This window comes from Mastigoproctus giganteus, chromosome 4 (assembly GCF_048544385.1).
Source record: "Mastigoproctus giganteus isolate SK-2022 chromosome 4, ASM4854438v1, whole genome shotgun sequence".
Lineage (NCBI taxonomy): Eukaryota > Metazoa > Arthropoda > Arachnida > Uropygi > Thelyphonidae > Mastigoproctus > Mastigoproctus giganteus.
Window position 1 is genome coordinate 122,703,200 of NC_143578.1, and position 20,925 is coordinate 122,724,124.

Sequence of the window (20,925 nt, forward strand, 5' to 3'; positions counted from 1 at the left end):
AAAAGGGAAGACAAACAGAGAAAGAAGGAAAATTTATGTATTTCTATAGACAATGCAGGCAAGCCGAAGGACTATTCTTGGGGATGCATAAAGGAAATGTCATTGTATTTTAAAAGAAATTTATACAAATCATTAAAAAAAATAATAATAATAATCAAGCAAGGAAGATGGAAGGGAAATGGGGATGGAATAGAGGAGAGAAAATAACAAGGTGCAAAAAACAGCCAGTCCCTCAAAGTCAAACCTAAAATGCAAAAACTTTAATTTTGTTTTCCTAGTGTTTATGAAATAACAAACTGACTCAACTTTGCAATGGCTTGACTGTCTTTTCTTTACACATTGTTCTCACCATATGCAAATTCTGCATATGGTGAGATCTGTTTGATCGGTACCATGTTTCTGACATCCACATTTGATGACTTAACCAATACTTAAATTCATCTTACTATATTGGTATACACACAAGTATACATGTGCCTATTTTTATTCACTGTAATCCTAACACAGCCCATGTATTTGCTTGTCCCATGAGAATCCCCAAGCGTAATCCCTCCCATCTGCAGACAAACATATCCCCTCTCCCTCTGCAGAACTATCTTTGCCACCATGAAGTCCAGGCAGCGTAAGCAACAAATATCATGTTCTTATGTTTAAGGAGACTGGACTGAAAACACACATAAAACCATATTATCTTAAATCTGTGGTTGGCAGGGATTACTGCATAGTGATTTTTTTTAAAAAATTGTTTTTTTTTTTTCCAAGCAAAATATCTATTGCACATTAATTGCTAGTTAAAGACTAGCGGATGCTGTTCCTCCCCACCTCTCTCTCTCTCTCTCTCACTCACCTTTTTTAACTATACGCACTGTCTTACTTGTTTTTAAAGTTGTTTTCAAAGTGACTGAATATTATTTATTTAGAATCATAATGTGAAAAGGGTCTGACAGACCAGGCAGCACCATCTATGTTATCTTTTGCTTTCTGCTTTTTGTTACTATTTTCAATTTCAGCATAATGTACGCTTTAATGTCAGACTGCTGTTACTACTGATACAGGCATTAAGTAATTTTCATTTTATATTTAATTACACTGGCCAAAAAAAAAAAAAAAAAAAAAAAAAAAATGTACCTCCAAAGCAACATTTGCAGATACTAAATCAAAGTGATTTACTGATTTCAAAAATACCAAAATTATGTCTCTATCGTATCTCTACTGAAAAGTTTTGCCAACCGTTTTGCAACTCAATGAATTGACCAACTTCAAACATCATACAATAATATATACAGTGGATTCTGGTTATTTGGATCACTGGTTAATCAGGGCAGCCATTAGTTTGGGACAAATCTTAAAGAACAGAACCTAATCTAGAAAATAGCCAGGGTTCTCTTCGCTTAATTGGGACAACATGCAGTTTAATCGTGGCAGGAGACTGCAGTATCCAAGGTTACCCTACGACTGGACTATGGTCCTGTCATATTTCTGGAGGTCACTACCATAAAACAATAAAAGCAATTTGCAGTTTCCTGTTCATTGGGCTTTTCTGTTAGTGCTATCTATTATAAACTGGTAGTAAACTCGATCTTATTGCATTTGCAATAATACCGATAGCTGGAATTCTATGGGTTTTTACTTTATTACGGTGAAATGTGCTTCCCCCTCACTGAAATCTTCAGTCATATAAAAAACATAAATAAATTTTCAGAACCTTCTCTTCATTCCTATTTTTTAAGTTTTGTAAACTTGATACTCCGTATCTCACTTGCATATATTGTGTTAGTTGCAATTTGTGCGTAGCATGTTGTTTGTCATTGATTGCTTATCTTTTTTATTGTTTTAAATTTTACAACCCAAAAAAAAGTCAGTAAACAGAAATATCAATTAGTTAGTATGTACATATTACAGTATTAATTAAGCTATATACGTAAGTGCAAATTCTTTTTTATTTTGATAATCTGTGGAAAATGTTCATCCAATTTTCATGTAAGTGTAAATTGAGGTTAATATATCTTTACTTTTATAACCTGTGGATAATATTCCTCCTATTTTCACTTACTAGAATCGCCGTTTAATAGAATTAAATTTCAATTCAAGAATGTGATCACAATGACCGGCATTTACTACATATCATATAGTGAATGGTATTTTTTTATGGAGAATCCATCGTAAAGTGAGTCCACTGTATTTTTAACTACATGTATTTATGTGAAACTTCGCACAATTGGGGCAGCCACTTAATCGGGACAAAGTGCACTGGTCCCAATGTGCCCCAAATAACCAGAATCCACTGTATATGCTATCTTAAAAATTAGTCTTATTCATTTTAAAATACTTTAATTGAACATATAAATGTACAATATACATTCAATTTTTTTAGAAATGTTTGCCATTCAAATTTTCTTATAGTTCATTTTGCTTTCCCTGTTAAGAAACCAGCAGTAATCTACGATCATGGTGTATTCCAGCAACCTACTGCTTTTTCAACATGGACATGTTCTGATGAAAGTGTTCCTTTTGCTCATCACTTATGTCTCTGAAATTTTGGATAAAAACAGTAAGTGGGAATAAAAAAATGAATTTAACACATTCAGCAGTATTTTATAATATTTATAATATTTATATTATAAATATTTCAGTATTTATAATATTTCAGTAAACTTGACCTTAGAGATTCATAATGAACTTGTTTTCTTCTTCCAAGAAATCCATGCCTAACTGCTTCAAATGATTGCTAAGCTGCAAGTTCTATCCTGCAGCTTTGTTTCAAATACATCAACTTCAAGGAGTTTCTTTATTTGAGGCCCCAATAAAAATTCCTTCTTTCAGTTTTGCATCTATACAATTAAAATTCTTCAATTAATCCAAGCTTTATATGCAACGGTGAAAGAAGAACCTTTTTAGTTCAACCAGTGAAACATATTTTATATTACTTCTCCCTAGTAAAAATTCCTCCTCCTTTTCCCACTGCAGCACAGTATAATGTTTTTCTGTAACATGACTGTCCCAAAAATCAGGAAACAACAGGATTTTGAGAAACCTTTCTGTAGACCAGTGACTAATCGAACTACCTTAATATCAATCATAGAATTCTAAGCATATAATGGTATTTTATTACACTCAGGATCTTGGATATACTTTCATATGCTTCTTTGCAGCCAACAGCATGAAATAAAGAAACTCTAATCAGAATGCATTTCTGTTGTGCAGTAAAACTACTTTTAAACTTAATTTTGAGGTATCAGTAAATATATGCCATTCATTAGGACTGTGTTCAATGCCCAGTTCATTCAGAAGACCATTAATATATACAGAAACCGTACCACCTTCCATAATGAAATATTTTGAAAACACTTTGTGACATTTTTGATATACTAGGATATTTGATGCTGTGCTCACTTTTCTGAACATTCCTGACATTTTTGTGATACAGACATAGCAACTGTCAATGTGGTTGCATGGTGTTCTCACCACAGTTCTCACCTTTTGCCATTTCTACCGTAGGAAGAACAAAAGGCATATTTTTATTTTTCCAGTTAGCTACATCCTCATATTTATGATAATACAGCACACAGGTGGAGCCCAAGTTTCTTCCTGATTGCCAATCTTGCAACAAAAGTACAAAGAATATGCATATTTAGTAATACTAGATTTTCTTCTTCTGAGTTTTTGCTGTAAACCATCGATACACAGCATGAAGTGCCAGAGTGATTCAGACCATTTCTTTGCTTCTACTTAAGCAGATTAACAATACTTTGCTAAGCAAAACAAAAGTATGAAGCAAACAATATTCAATAGATATGAAGATAAACTGTCTTTCCATTACTGAAAAAAGTGGGAAGCAGATAGACAAGGTTAAACATATTAACCCTCTCGAATGTTTCTGCCATCCATGAGCAAATGCAAATATTAATGTTTGCAGGTAACAGAACAGATCAGTATATCTACTTTCCTAAATTGTAATAAGAATATTACAGGTAAGCTAAAAAACCTGTAACATGTAGAAAAAGTGATGTGATGTGAAATTAAAAATTGTTTTCAAAATCTGCTCATAAAATTTGACTGGAAACAGCTGATATATTACTAGAAATAAAAATTGTATTGGCCTATGTTGTTATATAAGATGGGTTCTTGTCTTAATTATTATTATTTATTTATTTCACATTAATTATTATAATTTATTAATTTGACAAAATATTTTAATGCATATGCTGAATTTTTGTGCAGTTAATGGTTTAACAAAACTGTCACTTCCTTCATAACAAAAGAGATTGACAGTTTCATGTTTATATTTTGTCTATAATGTTTTTTTGTATCCTTTTTCAACAGAATTAATGTTTGTTTTTTTTTTTTGAAAATAAGGTATGAAAAGCACCTTCTAAAACTTTAAATATTTTCATTAAAAAAAAATTTTACATTTAATATTGCAATCCACTAGTAAAAGGATCGTATTACTATACAACAAACAAAATTCAAAAAAAAAACAAAAAAATTTTCAGAAATAAAAAAGAAAATTTGGGGATCTGCGTGACAATATGCTATTGCTATAACAAATTATGGTAATGACATTGCTGGGTTAAGTTTATAAATTTATTGTCTCTATAGTAACCTACTGCATAATATCTTTTTGTTTCTGTCTTGTAAATTAAGCTTAACTAACGTTAAGCCAACTTTTAGCATTTTTGAAGTTTATCTACCTATTTTGTTTATATTTTAATGGCTCAGTTTATCTACCTATTTTGTTTATATTTTAATGGCTTAGTTTATCTACCTATTTTGTTTATATTTTAATGGCTTAGAAAATGAACACTTTTGGTTTGTAAATTTAATCTATAATGAAGTAGTAGTAGTAGTAGTAGTGGCATGTGATGCAAGAAAGCAAGTGTATGAGCTTATGCAGCATCAGCCAAAAAAAAAAAAAAAAAACACACCATTCCCTCCAAATGCCTGTCCAGTCCCTCCCAAAATTTATTCAACCTATCAACCTCCACAACGACAGATGGAAGTTTGTTCCAGCAATTAACCACCCGCTGGCTAAAGGCAAATTTCCACACATCTATTCTACATCTATCCTTTCTTAATTTGAATTTATGCCCCCTTAGGTTCGTAATCTGAACAAGTGGAAGGATCTCATCAGAATTCAGCGTGCTCAACCCATCAAGGCCTTATACACCTCAATCAGATCACCGCGCAGGTGCCTAGTCTCCAGCCACTGCAATTTGCAGAACTTAAGCCTCTCTTGGTAAGAGGATCCCTTCATTCCCCTCACCAATCTTGTTGCCCTTCTCTGTACACGCTCAAGTAAATCTACATCCTTCCTAAAATGAGGCCTCCAGACCTGTACGCAGTACTCAAGGCGTGGCCTGACCATTGCCTTATACAGAGGGATAACACCTCCTTTTCCCTGCTAGCAGGGAAAAGGAGGTGATTAAGGAAAAAGGGAAAGGTCACAACCAGAATTTTTTTTTAAATAGTTATGATCTCTATAATTATTACAGATATGTTAATCCATATTTTCATACATTCAGTTGTACAAAGTATAAGATTGTCTTTTCCCTGACTTCCAAATTCAATCTACCACAACAAATACTCTTTTAAAAACTTGACTTCAATACATTATTATGCTGCTTTTTCTACGGCATTAACCCTCAGATGCTGGCATGAATTTTAAAATTTTATACAAATTCATCCTATGTTTGATTTTTATATTTTTATGACTTGTATAATTACCACAAGTAGATTTTAGCTTTAAGTAATAATTTATTAGCTTTCAATGTAATTTACTCTCTTAGGATGCTTTATACTCAAACACTATTTTTATTTATTATTATTTTTTTCATTCTTTTTAGAAGTGTTGCAATTATATACGGGTGACCCACTGATATCTATGTTCTGCTGGCATCTCATGAAGTGGACTGTAACTGCTCATGTTACTTTCCACCAGTTACTACTACTTCCCCACCCTACTAATGAGCTTGATTGTCAGCAATTTATTTCTTTCTTTTTTCTTTTTTTTTTAGAATTTATATGTAGCTGTATTCAGAAATAATGTTGCCTACTTTAGGATATCCTAAACCCAGATCTATTAGTGTTAATGTCAGTGTGGTTATGTTTTTAAGTTGTGGTGGTATAAATGAGTAGCTGAAGTATGAATAGTTGAAGTGTTTGGACAGCGTTAAGAAGTCTAAAAAAAGTCTTAAGACATTTTTCAAAATTTAAGCAGTTTCCCTATATTCACAATGTAACTGTCCTAACATTCTTGCCACTTCTAGACATAACACTGGAAGTCTTCAACTATGAAAGCAGTTGAGTTTTGCTGTCATAATCTATTGGATAGTTGAAGTGTCATCAAATCTTTATCCTATTAGCTATAATTTTCAGTTTGGGAAAGAGGAAGAAATCATGCTGGGCAAGGTTAGGTGAATACAGAATGTGGAATACTGCAGCATTGTTTTCTTGGTACAGAAACTCTTGCATACATAATACACACATGCCTTATAGAGATCATCCAGTGGCATTTTCATCTATCTTTCTCCATCAAGTTCTTTATAACAGACCTGGTTACTACCTGACCATTCTGAACAAGATTTCTGATAAAAAAAAAAAAAAAAAACTGGCATGTTTCTTCAAAATGGAGTAAATAACAATCCAATTGATAAAATTAGGCCTCACCCTTAGTTTCAGCCCCTTGCACAACTCCTCAATGGTGAATCCCCTGATTCTCATTCAACAACACTATGTCTTGGATAGATTGCAACAGTGGTGGGATATAAAAATACACATTCTATATGCACTCACATCCATCCTCAACAACTGATTCTATTAATAGTTTCATTTTGCTTTTATAGTGCACGCACACATGCACGTACGCACACCAGTGTGATGCAAAGCTGCATCTCTCTCTCTCGTTTGTTTGTTTGTTATTTGGTTTTTAGGAGCATTAGCAACTAAGGCCATATTGCTCCGGGATATGCGGTGATCATTCCCTGACCTTTCCGCATCCTCCGTATTTGGTGGTGATGGGCTCAAACCCTGGTCTAATCAAGAAGCGTGTGCTACGCATTGCTGCTCCTTCCCACCTGGCTATGGAGGTGCCATCTCTGTCTCTCTCTCTCTTTCACTCACACAAACACTTTTCTAGTCATTGAAGAATCAGACTTTAAACCACAGTAAAATGTAGTTTTGATGGTATGGAAAGATGCTAGGTAAGTGAATAAAAGATTACTACTGAATTTTATTATTACTATTATTATTGTCATTTTAACAAAATAAATATATAAATGACTACAGATTCCTTAATACCACAGGGATCTGTAGTCAATTATGTGTTTGTAAACCCACTGCTGTGGAGGTTTACAAATACAGAATACACATTGTTCTCCTTACACAAGATATATTTTGACTGACGTACAATTAGTGAGAAATAAAAAATATAAAAAATAGCAATTTTTTAATCTAATTTAAATATAATGACACAAATAAAACATTTATGTTATGTGATTATCTCCTTCAAAGGTAACTTAGCTATCAGCAAATCTCCAAACAGCACTCTTCCCCCCCCCAACATTTTCCATTACATGTGAACCACAGCAAAGTCTGATGGAAGTAAAAGGTAGGTAGTACCAGCAGAAATAGCAGTCAGGATTAAAGGTATTTTCCAGAATTGGCAAAACGTATAGGCAAATACAGGTAACCCTCGTACAACACGGTTATTAGGTTCCTGTAAAATGTCATGTTGTGCGAAACTGTGTTATATGGGACTAAGAAAAAGTACAAAAAAGGGAGGTTACATTTCAAAAGCTAACAAAAATACACTATTTCATGAACAAAACTAACAAAAATATACCAATCTAGATTTCGTATATCTTCTGCTCTCTTTAAAAAATCAGTAATCTGGGTTTGTTTGCTCTTGCTTGATAAATCTGTGTGAATTTTGTCGTATGGAACTAAGCATTTTTGAAGCTCCTTTTTGAACTTTTTTGAACTCCTTTCATTCAAGAATCCGCATTCAAAAAATAAGATTCTAATTTCTCGGCTAACTTTATGCTTTCCCCTATGCTTTTTAGTGTAAAATTTGGAAGTTCAGAATTTTCATCTGCGATATCATCATCTGAATTGATTTGATTTTACCTCCGATGCCATTTGCACCAAATCCGCTATGCCGACTTCTTTTTCTACCAGTAATTCTTGAACATCTTCAGTAATCATATCTTTTTTTTATTTCTTTAGGAGCATCAGCGACTAAGGCCACATTACTCTGTGTATATTGTCTATAAATTGCATGTGTCTTGAGGTCGATTTCTGCTTTGCTGGACGAAAAACCCGAGTTACCGGGAGAAAAAAACCATGCTAACCGAACCCGACTAACTCAGCCACATTGCGAAAAAGACCCATAAAAATTCCTCTTTTCATCGATGGGATTCAAACGGGTCTTTTCCTGCCGGTGTGAGGAGAAGGGCAATTCTATGAACTGTGCTACCCACGAAGGCTTCAGTAGTCATATCATCGAAACCTTCTCCTCCTACGAATGTAGCAAGTTCTACTACCGCACCGATTCCGTCTTTTGCCTGTTTGATCATATTTCCTGAATGAACTGACTCTGGCAATACATTTTTTCCCACGCATTTAACGTTGACGGTTGTTTTACTTCTTTCAGTGATAAAGCTATGATTCTGATAGAGTCCACAATTGACAAATGTTTCCATGCCTCCATTACTTCGATATATTCGGAATCAATTTTTTCCAAAATCCATTGTAATGATTTTCTGATGGAATGAGTTTTAAAGGTGGATAATGCCTGGCTGAATGGAAGAAGTGTATTACCCAGTACAACTGTTGCAGTAGGAATATAACTTCAACATTTGGATGACTAAAAGCTTTTGGTTGGCCTGGTGTGCTATAACTTTGAAATCTAGATTTTTCCAAAAGTTCAATAAGTACAAGTTCAATAGCACAGAACGTAACACAGGAATTTCCCAACAAAATGAAATACACAGATTTCTCAATAATTTTTTTTGACTAGCAAGTCAACAGTGGGGATTCAAAGAGTAAAAACTTTGAAATATTACATCCAACATAATAGCAGGGTTTCCCCTGCACAAAAGCTCAAAAATACTGTGATATGCGAGGTTTACTGAAATTTTCTAACCATGTTATATAAGTACCGTGTTGTGTAAGGATTGATGCAATTTATCAATCGTGTTAGAGCAAAACTGTGTTGTAGAAGTACCGTGTTATGCGGGGGTTGCCTGTACTTCTCACAGAGAGCCAGCAACAATCTTCTGAATATTGTTATAGTGCATTGAAATACTTGATAATCAAATTCTTAGGCTTCAGAATGCCAGAGTTGAACTATGATTACAAAACAATTCACTAATCTTCTTCCAGTCACATAGCTCCCTGAGGAGCTGTTGTGGCCACCAACAAATTCCTCCAACTGCATCGATCGTGTGCTATACGAGCAGCATTGCAAAGTGTCATGCCCAGAAGTTCACTGATCCCATCCTTCCACCAAGTTGCAGGTCTTCCTCTGCACCTCTTCTCCTCGGTTTTTCATTTCATTATATTCTTCAACAGAATATAATGGAATATAATACAATTCACTAATACAAACATAAAAAACAACAACATTCCAACCAAATAATGACTTTAAGACGAGGGGAACTGGTTACTATATATGCATACTAATTGTCAGTGCTTTTTTTGTAAAAAAATAGGTGCCGGTACTCATTCTTTGCTATCGGGAAAAATTGAAAATTAAAAGGATATGAAATGTACTCTAATTCCGCCCCCCCCCCTGATATTTTTACTTTAGTAGTAATTTTTTTTTTTTTTTTTAGAATAAGAACAAGAAATTAAGTATATTAACACAGTTTATTAAGCATAAATTTATTATTCAAGTATTTAAAAAAATAAGTAAAATGTGAGTAAAATAAGTAAAAATAATTTCATAATAAAGTTTTTGTAGAGTATTCCAAATTGTTATTAAGTTCTCATCCGAACCCCTATGCTGACTTCTCTTCCTGCTTTTTGTATCGGATGCTGAATGACGTTTCCAAAGCAGCCACGAATCTACATATTTCGCTGGATCGCAGCAGGTCAGCGGATGGCCCACAGTTTTAAGAAACAGTAGTGAAGAAACTGTTTGTGTCATCAATGAAGTGCTGGATGGCGATCAGATTTATTTCTGAAAATCTTCGTTCACATTCACTCGGTGAAATTGGTATCATACTCAGAGCATTCATCAAATGCTTCAATTCTTCGGAAACCTTCTTATCAATTAGGTATCCACGAATTACATTTAACTCTAATTGACAATTTTCTAACTTCATTTTCACCAATGTCAACAATTCATGTTTAGAAGGTTTAATACCTTCGTTGTCCTCGTTTTCCTTCTCTCGTCATCGGTATTGTCACTAGTTCTTAAATATAAATTTTTTTTCTTTTCTTTTTTTTGAAACTGTCCAAAATAATGGTATCATTTGGATATTCAGGTAAAGTAAAGTGTAAACAGAGATAAGGAAAATTTTCAGAAAAAAGTGGATAACGCACTTCCGCAAAATAACAGATGATTATTTATGGGGTAAAAGAAAATCACTTTTCTAATTCTCGAACGGGGTGCTTACAGTTGATTCACAGAGGTGTCCAACCTACAACCAGCAAGGAAAGTGAACTAAAACAGCATTTTAAACTTTATTATCGAAAAATTTTTCTCATTAAATGTTCTCATTTTTAGTTCAGTAAATGTAATTGTGTATTGTACTTCATAAAATTTTTGAATATTTTCAATTTTACTTTTACATGCAATAAGATATCAAAAATGTAACACACTAAAGAAAGTTTGAATTTTTTTTTGAATATGGCCCAGGTACTGGAAAAGGTTGGACACTACTGCAGTAGAAGGTGGGCCAGAGCCCATTGGGAATACACCTTTATCTGCTCACTGCAGACCAGCGCAACTTCTCCGTATGTGGGACAGGTGGTCAGATAGGTTTTACCAGGTACAGCTAAGTTATACAATACTTGAAATACTTGATAAGTTATACAATACTAATCACTTTAGCTCTCTTAATTCGCGCAGCAGCACTAATTGCCTGAAGGTCAGAAATACAAACAGGCCATACCAAGTTAATTCTCTCCTAATCCGTTCGCTATATGAAAATTTTCTTCCCTCAACCGAAACTATTTTAAATGTAACTTCCAAGGGGAATTCAAAATAATTAAACAGAGGTCCGACTGAGTAATTTAGAATTATAAAAATGGTTATACAGTTTTATACAGAAAATATCTTAACAATAGACAGTATAAAATGCAAATTTAGTTAAATCGTTTTAAGCTTATTTGAACAGTAGGTAAACATGTGAAAAAATTTACAGAATATTATAAATTTCGAAGTGCAATGCATCCTAATGTCACACGTCACTGTTAATAAAAGTGCCGGTACGCCGTAATTTTTTTTGTGATGGTACCGATGCGTACCATCACAAAAAAAGCACTGCTAATTCTTATGCACAAATAAGCATATATACATAAATAATCTCAGAATAGAAGAGAAAATGTTACATGTCTGAAATCTCCAGAACAGGTGTATCTGACCTATCTAGATATATCTAAGAATTACTTCAATTTTAATGTGCATTACTTATATGGTATTCAAAATTTTTACCTTTTCTACAATTTCCAAAGCTTGATGCCAGTGTCTCTGTCCTGCTAGGGCTTGACTGAGTAATAAATGTAATTTTCCAGTTAGCAATGGTGCTTTTGAAGACGTTTTTGCCAGTTTTAATCCTAAAATGCAAACACAATTAGTAATATGATTTAATTTGGGTAAAATTAACTGATACTAAATGGTTTACAATAAACTATTTATTTATCTGAATAAATATTACCATTTTGAAATTCTGCAAACCCTGTATGCATGACAACTGAATCTGCAGATAAAGGAACCACTAGGTGGCAGTGATCACAGTGTGCTGAAGTGGGATTTATTCAAAGAGGTAACTACCATCAGGGGTAAAGGGAAGGGTTTTTGTTTTCGTAAAGGCGACTACGATGGTCTGAGACAGCATTTAAATTCTATACAGTGGGACCAACTGATGATGTTACCAACAGCAAATTCAAAATGGGAAGCATTCAAAGAACTTATCTTGGAAGCTACTAGGCTTTACATACCAACTAAGAAATATTGTTCAAGGTTTAGGCCTAAATGGATGTCAGATGAACTAATGAGACATAGGGCAGAGAAGAAAAATGCATGGGATACTATAAATTAATGGGTGACACGGAAGCCTATAATAGATAAAAGCTGGTCTGTAACCAAGTCACAAAGGAGATTAGGCAGGCAAAGGCAGATTATGATAAATCCTTGGCAAAGGATGCAAAGAAAAACAGAAAAGACTTCTTTACCTATGTAAACTCTAGAAGGAAAAGGATGAATCAGATTGGTCCACTGGATAGTGATGGTTCAACAGTTGAGGATCCTGCTCAGGTGGCTAACAAACTAAATGAGTATTTTGCATCTACATTCACATATGAGGAGTTATTCAGGAAGGGGAATGCCAGAGGTGAATTAAACTCTGGCAGTGAGCTAGATGATTTTGTAATAACTGAGAGGAAAGTGGAGGAGAAATTGTTGAGGCTAAACATAAAAAAGGCACCCAGGGTGGATGGGATCTATCCAGTTATATAAAAGGAGGCAGCAAACCCTTAGCCATAATTATGAGAGCTTCTTTGGACTCAGGGGAGGTACCCATAGACTGGAGATGTGCAAATGTGACCCTAATTCACAAAGGAGGATCAAAGGCTGACACAAGTAATTATAGACCTATGAGTTTAATTTCTGTTCCAGGAAAATTAATGGAGGCACTGGTTAAAGAAGCACTACAGGATCATCTAGACAAGACTTCAGTTATAGCTCAGACACAGCATGGTTTTGTTAAGGGAAAGTCTTGCCTGACCAATTTGACTGGATACTATGATGCAGTCACAAAAGAACTGGATGCAGGGAATAACTTTGATATTATATATTTGGATCTTAGAAAGGCGTTTGATACTGTTGCACATGGAAGACTGCTGCACAAATTGGAGCAGTGTGGCACTGGAGGCCAATTGCTGCTATGGATAAAGGGATGGTTGAGGGGGAGAAGACAGAGTGGTAATCAATGGACACTGCTCATCGTGGACTAATGTTATTAGTCGAGCCCCTCAGGGTTCAGTGTTGGGTTCATTGTTGTTTTCTGTATTTATAAATGATATTGATGATGGTATATCACGTTTAATGTCCAATTTGCAGACGATACAAAGGTTGGCAGGGATGTTACGGACACTACTGATGCTATGCTGCTGCAACAGGGTCTGGAAAGGTTGAGCAGATGGGCTGAGAGGTGGCAAATGAAGTTTAACATTGACAAATGTGAAGTACTACATATGGGAGACAGTAACCCCAGAGCAACGTATCAATTCTGTGGTACTACACTGACAATGGTAGAGAATGAAAAGGACCTGGGGATAATTGTGCAGTCAGATATGAAGTTTTCTGAGCAGTGCAGATGGGCTGCAAGAGTAGCTCATGGTGTCTTGTCAATGATATACAGGAATTTTTCTAGCAGGGATAAGGAGGTGATTATTCCCTTGTATAAGGCAATGGTCAGGCCACACCTTGAGTACTGTATACAGGTCTGGAGGCCTCATTTCAAGAAGGATGTAGAGCTGCTGGAACGAGTACAGAGAAGGGCAATAAGATTAATGAATGGAACAAAGGGTTGTTCTTATGAAGAAAAGCTTAAGTTTTGCAAATTAGTGTCTGGAGACTAGGCACCAGTGAGGTGATCTGATAGAGGTGTATAAAGCCTTGAATGGTTTCATATGCTCAATGCCGATGGGATTCTTCCTCTTGCTCAGAATAATCACCTGAGAGGGCATAAATTCAAATTGAGGAAAGATAAATGTAGGAGAGATGTATGGAAATTTGCCTTTAGCCAGCAGGTAGTTGATTGGTGGAACAGACTTTCTTCCCTTGTTGTGGAAGTTGATAGCCTAAATAAATTTAAGGCTCAGCTGGACAGGTATTTCAACTGAATGGAGGGGTGAAATGGGAGTGGGTTTTTTTTTTTTTTTTTGGCTGATGCTGCATAAGCTTGCTTTCTTGCACATCATATGCCTCTATTAATGCTAATGCTAACTGTTTGATAAAAGAATGATTTTTCTCCTAAGATCTTCTGTATTTTAATGGTAACATGAACTTGCAGTTAAGAGAATGTGTCACTTAAAATCCATAAGAAATAAGTTTGAATCCTGCTATTGATGGAACTTTCCAATTTTTTTTAAACATGACAAACAATTTCAAATGGAGACTTCAGAATTTTTTACACAAAAAAAATTTTTTTTTTACTTGAAAAACAAATAAATGGTTTTTATTTGTTTTTCAAGTATGCTCAATGCCGATGGGATTCTTCCTCTTGCTTAGAATAATCACCTGAGAGGGCATAAATTCAAATTGAGGAAAGATAAATGTAGGAGAGATGTATGGAAATTTGCCTTTAGCCAGCAGGTAGTTGATTGGTGGAACAGTTCAATAATATAACTCTATGAATAACTAGGCCATTGTACTACTATAACTCCTAAAAATTCAGTGTTAATGTACATAACTACTTATGCTGTCCATAATACAGCATAAGTTTTAAATATTTGATAGTTACAAAGTATTAAAAACTTAAATGTTGAAATCCACATGAGGATGGACGGAGGGGGGGGGATAATAATCCAATGATAAATAACATAATTTTATAATCTTTTATTTATAGACTTATATTTTAACAACTTTCATGGTTTATACAGACAGATGTGCATTTATATATTAGTATGCAATAATATGGAGCAACAAGTATCATTCAGCTTTACAGTATATAAAAATACATAGGGTTCAAAGAAATTGCATCACCTAGGAATTTCACATTTCTAACCTTTTTTCACGATGGTATGTTACATTAATGACTAGCATCACAAATAGAAATATAAACAAAAGATATTTATTAACAGTTAAGGCAAAACTAAGAAATATTTGACGTGCTCTCAAAATATTCGAAAATGAGCATTTGCAACCTTTATACAACTGTTTTGGTACACACAACAATTATGGCTGAAATGTTATCAGAAGCCCTCAATTTGCTTCAATTTATCATTTTAAATGGAAAACGAAATGAAAAGTTCACCAGGTGCAAACTAATATTTAGTTGAACCACCTCTGGCCCTGATGACAGCAGCACACTACTGAGGCATTGACAAGATCAATTTCTGAAGATATCCAACTGATAGTTGGATATCTTCAGAATGAATCTAAAGTAACTACAGAAGTGCCTACTTACACTTTCCGCACTATGACAAGGAGCAGAGTCATCCTGAAAGATGCAGTTACTTGGCAGGTTGAAATGGTCTCTAATGGTTGCCTTCCAATATAGCCAGGTATCCATTGGCATTTACGGAACCTTTTATAAACTGCAGATGACCTAAAATGCACTCCCATATCATTTGACTAGTAGGGAATTGCACTGTAGACACCATAGTCTGGATGGTATTCTTCACCACATCTATGGCGAATCGTTTGTCTCCCATCAGAACCATGCAGGCTGAATTTCTTCTCATCCAAGAAAATAACTGACTTCCACTGCTCGGGGGTCCATTTGACATGCTCCTTACACAAATTAATCGGGCCTTTTTCATTTTTTGTGTGAGGAGGGGCTTCTTCTTAAGACAACGGGCTACAAGTCCATTTTTGAAGAGGCGTCTTCTGACTGTTACTGCTCCTGTATGTTCTTCACATTCTCTTTTCAGCTCAGACAAAGATTGCTGTTTTTAATGCATAAGTGCTTCAAAACGCGGTCCTGTTTTGGCGGGACTCATTTGCATCTGGTTCCTTTTTTCCTATCAGCAGAAGTAGTATTCTTGAGTTTGGAAATAAATCTACTCACTGTCGACTGATTAGCATGATACTTTATAAGCAATATGACGGAAAGAACATCCATCCTCACGTGAAGCAACAATAGCACTCTTTCTTCATGGCATCAATTGCACGTAATTCGTCATCCTGACACAATCAAGGAATGACTGCAACTCTTGCAGAGCATGATTGTATAGCTGAAAGTAACAGCTGATGCAATATTATGCCATCACCTAGTCTTATCTGATGCAATCTGTAAGAAATATTACCATATACTTATGTTATTCTGATGAGAATTACAATTTGATGGGGTGATGCACTTTCTTTGAACACCATTGTATATTTAAAATGAATTTGTCAAAGTATATGTTTAAATACCCACCTGTCTGTAGTTTAATTACAAATAATATCAATCTTCTCGCTTACATAGTTATGAAAAAAAAAAAAAAACCCTTGGATGGTCCAAAAACAGCATTTTATTACCAGCAAAGATTATAGATGACTTTCAAAGGTGTGAAAAAATCCCTAGCAATTTCGCAAAATTTCAAGTAGCTGTGATTGGTATGTATTGCATCTTATGACCTATCCATATAAACAGCGCTTGCTCTGAAAGATTTTAGTGGTAATAGTAAAATATCAAAATTATCACAAAGTAAATTTTTTGGATGATCAAGCAAGCCTCTTGCCAAAGATTGCTATCCTATAGCCCTAATTCAATCAACAATGAATAGTGAACAGCTGTCGATCAGCTCAAGAATGGTCACTAGAAATTAGCACTAGTGTTGTAACCATCAGCAGTTCTTTATTCACTTAGCCTAGTAGATGTCAAATGCAACAAGCAAGAAAAGAAGCCATTTCAAATTTAAGGCAAGTCAAATGATACCTGGCATGGTCCATTAGGCATAGAGAATGGGTTGCTCAATGGCAGTTATTTTTGAGTGATGAGTTGCATTCTGAATTAATTAATAGAAAATGCAATGTTGATGCAAATAATTGCATGAGGAAAACTGTTCATTCAATTTCAAAAATAACCTCCAAGGCAGTGCAGCCCAATTCAGTACATAGATATGCATTACAGAGGGTAATCTGATTGTTCTCTATGAAGGCCATCTAAATGCTTTTAGGTATACTGACATTAAGAACATTCTGCCGTATTTAACCACAAAATAAAGAAGACAAGTGATTAGCTTTTTCAACAAGACAAGCCATGTTGCAAAGTAAAAAGTTAATTATTGGTTTAATAATCATAAAACTGTGTCAAATGGTTGGCCGAATCAACAGAACTCAAATCAACAATTTGGTTCAAGGATTACAAGAAAAATTTTGTTTTTATGGAAAAACCTAGATAAAACTTTGGTTGCATCTTTGCAAAAAAAAATAATAATTTTAGATGCTATCGACATTAACAGTAGAAGTGTCATTATTAATGTTTTTTTTTTTTTTTTTGTATATGGAACCATAATCTTTGCTTGCAATATAATATTACATACAAAATTTGCAGTAATATTTTCTGTAAGTATATAAATGACAACTTGTACAAGCGAGAGACATTATATATACCACACTTTCCAGACCATAAGAAATTTTAAACATTTTCCCCCTCCAAGAAAATGTTTAAAATTTCCCTGCATCTTATAGTATAGTATAGGTATGCTAGATGCATGATGTCTTTATCTTTAGCCATGATTAGAGACAGTATAAATAAAACAGCAGGTGGTGGCCTTCTAAATAAATATATAAAAATAAGTTAAGAATAAATACAATAGTGAAATTATAGTAACCTTATTGAAATTAAATTATACATCCGCTATGCCGATGATATCCTAATAATAGGCAACAGAACAACCATAGACAATCTTTTTTTAAAATTCAATACAATACATGACAGGCTAAACCTTACCCTCGAAATCGCAACGGACAACCAGATTAATTTTCTTAATCTCACTATTTATACAACAGACACAAATTTAAATACCAAGATTTTCAGAAAAAACATGCACACCGGTAAATATCTACATTTCACTTCACATCATCCCCTTAGTACCAAAAAGCCGTCCTACACAACCAAATCTACAACACTATCAAATTCACCTCTTCACAAAACGATCTACACAATGAACTTCAATACCTTACTGATAAATTCATAGCCAGGAGCTACCCCCCTCAACTTGTCCAACACACAATATCCACTGTTAAAAACAGTATTAATAAACCCACCAGACACAGTCACAAGACAAATACTCGCATAGTTCTGACAATTCCGACGTACATTCAAAGATACCGACATCTCCCTCACCTTCTCCACTTACAATAAACTAGGTTCCCTATTTAATTCTTATAAAGATACACACAAATATCCCATCAATGATCTCAATAACTTAATATATCTCATAAAATGAAAACCAAACTGCGACACCTGCTACATCGGCAGCACTACCACCAAATTCGGTTCCTCCACAACTTCCAATACCCGCGCATACTACCACTTCAACAGTTTCAAGACAAGTCAATCCTGCACTAAGTTAACAACCCATGCTCAAACCCACAACCACACCCCCCTTGTTGACTCTGCTATCACTATTATTAAACTTAGATCGAGCTACAGAATTCTTCGATATGAAGCCCTCGCCATCGAATGGTACCGACACCATTCCAATCTCAACATTATTAACGCTAAACTTCCCTTCAACCTTTCACTGGCTTGGAACCTCTCGCGGCTAAAGTTCCCATGTGTCAAAAAGAGCATCATGGGAGTTTAGATAAACTTTAAATACAACACGCTCTCACTTCTCTTCCATTTGCCAACTGATGACGGAAAGTCCCTCTAATTCATGAAAGTCCCTCGTAACGACTATTGGCACCACCGGTCTTCTCTCTCTTTTTTTTTCATTTACGTCTTTTAACCTCTTTATGGCAACCAAGGATTGGAGATCTGCATTTCTACTTCCTTGCGCTCATTTTAAAATCTGTTTAAAATATTTTCACCCCATTCCCCGCCTTAGTTCTTTTTAATGCTTCTTCCAACCTAAATTTAACCACCATCTACCAAAAAAATTATTGCAGATTTATACAAGGTGAGTACCGTTTTCTAAGCATTTGCTATTCATTTTTAGTCAGAATAAATACAAGTAATACTAAAAGTGATAAAAATATAGAAATAAAAATATACAGAGTAAAATAAATTAAAATCACAGAACATGAGCAAGGATAAAATAAGTTAAAATTGCAGAACATGAACAAGGATAAAATAAGTTAAAATTGCAGAACATGAGCAAGGATAAAATAAGTGAAAATCACAAACAAATTTTTAGTCTATGTATATATATAGACTATTAAGAAAATATAGAAAGAAAAGGATAGCAAGATAGGTGAATAAGATGCTAGCCACTTTAACCCTTTCAAGAATATGCAATATTAAACAATTATATCTGCATATGTACAGTCCCTTGAAACTCTACACAGACATGTTGCCATCTATCAACTGTGCTTACAAATAACAGTAGCCATTTTTATATTTATGATAGTTGGCACAAATGCATCATGTCTATACACAGTAAATTAACTGAAGTTATTATAATGGCATTGTTTCATTACATCTCATATTGAAAATACCTTCACAATGAGTTGCCTACCCAAAAGAGAAAACTATTGTTACCTATTCTCAGTGGATACCACCACCACCACCACCCAGATGGCATGGCCATTTCAGGGTTATTTGGCCCTTTATCAGTGGGTGGGTGGGTGGGTGGGACAATCCAGTTGTGAAAATAATTCCACAATATAAGGGATGCCAAATAGTGTTTAGTAGTTTAATACTTAATAAAAATTCAGAGATAAAGCCTCAGACTACAGGAATATTTCCAGACATAATAAGTTATATATCTGTAAATTTTCCCAGTCTGAGGCCTTAGCCCTGAATTTTTATTCAAGTATTTATAATAGTTTTAAAATCAGCATAAGAGATCATGGCCCTTTTAACAACCTTCAAGATGATGTGGACTTACACAAGCCAAAACTGAAGAATTTCCCAGTAATATTCTTAGTGAACAAATAACATACATATAAATGCAGAGGATATTACTGCAATGAAAAAAAAAGAAAAAAGGTTTTGATAATTTTTTCTCAATTTTTAATTTTTTTTCCCTTCACTTCCTCTCCTCCAATTTTGCTAAACAAAATTTCAATTTTGATTTTGTTTTTGATAGTAACATTTGACAATAAAGTCAAACAGAAAAAGAATTAATATGTAAAAGCATTTATGTAGATCATTTTTTCGTTTCCACAAACTTACAAATTCCTTGGGGGGGGGGGAAATCACTTCGATCATGGGCATATGGCCTAGAAACCCACTTATGAGAGAGAGTTAACGCAAAAAAAAAGATGCATAGGAAGTTACTGAATTATCATGTATAGAAGTCTATAAGAGTTACTTGACCTGTAATATTAGATAGAGAGGTAATTATGCAAAATCATTGGCTGAGAGAACAAATAACAGGGACAAGAAAATTTTCATGTGTGCAAATGTAAAGTGAAAAAAAAAAAAGAAAAAGAAGAATGAACCAGATGAGACCCTTACACACTGGATGTGAGAAACTTTTAAAAAAAAAATTTACAATGATCCTTAGCAATGAAAGACCTTTTTCAAACTTAAATATAAGTCTTATCCATAGGGTTGATGGCATATACCCAGTAATTTTGAGTGGAACAGATGGCAATAGATTGCATTGAATATTAAGATTATGAGATCAATGGACTCAAGAGAGATTATTTTGGACAGAAGATGTGACACATTTCACCAAGCCATGAAGGTGGTTCTAAGAGCACAATAGGAACTACCAGTCAGTCTGACCACTCACAGTGCAAACCTTAGAGACAATGATTAAGAATGCAGTACACTGGCATGATAGAAATGGTATACTGAAGGAAACACAACAGAGTTTTGTAAGGGGAAAATCTTTAACTTTTCTCATGAGCTATCTTGACAGTCACCCATGAAC

The 20,925-nt window shown here is 34.5% G+C and overlaps 1 protein-coding gene across 2 annotated transcripts in view; it reads right to left on the reverse strand.

Moving 5' to 3' along the window:
• Window positions 1-20,925, reverse strand: part of LOC150087035 (tetratricopeptide repeat protein 37) — a 702,248-nt gene that overhangs the window by 537,140 nt on the left and 144,183 nt on the right. For both annotated transcript variants that reach the window (XM_090371768.1, XM_090371767.1), the window contains exon 10: window positions 11,660-11,781. In XM_090371768.1, coding sequence (XP_090227894.1) covers window positions 11,660-11,781 — 122 coding nt within the window. The remainder of the gene's footprint in view (window positions 1-11,659; window positions 11,782-20,925) is intronic.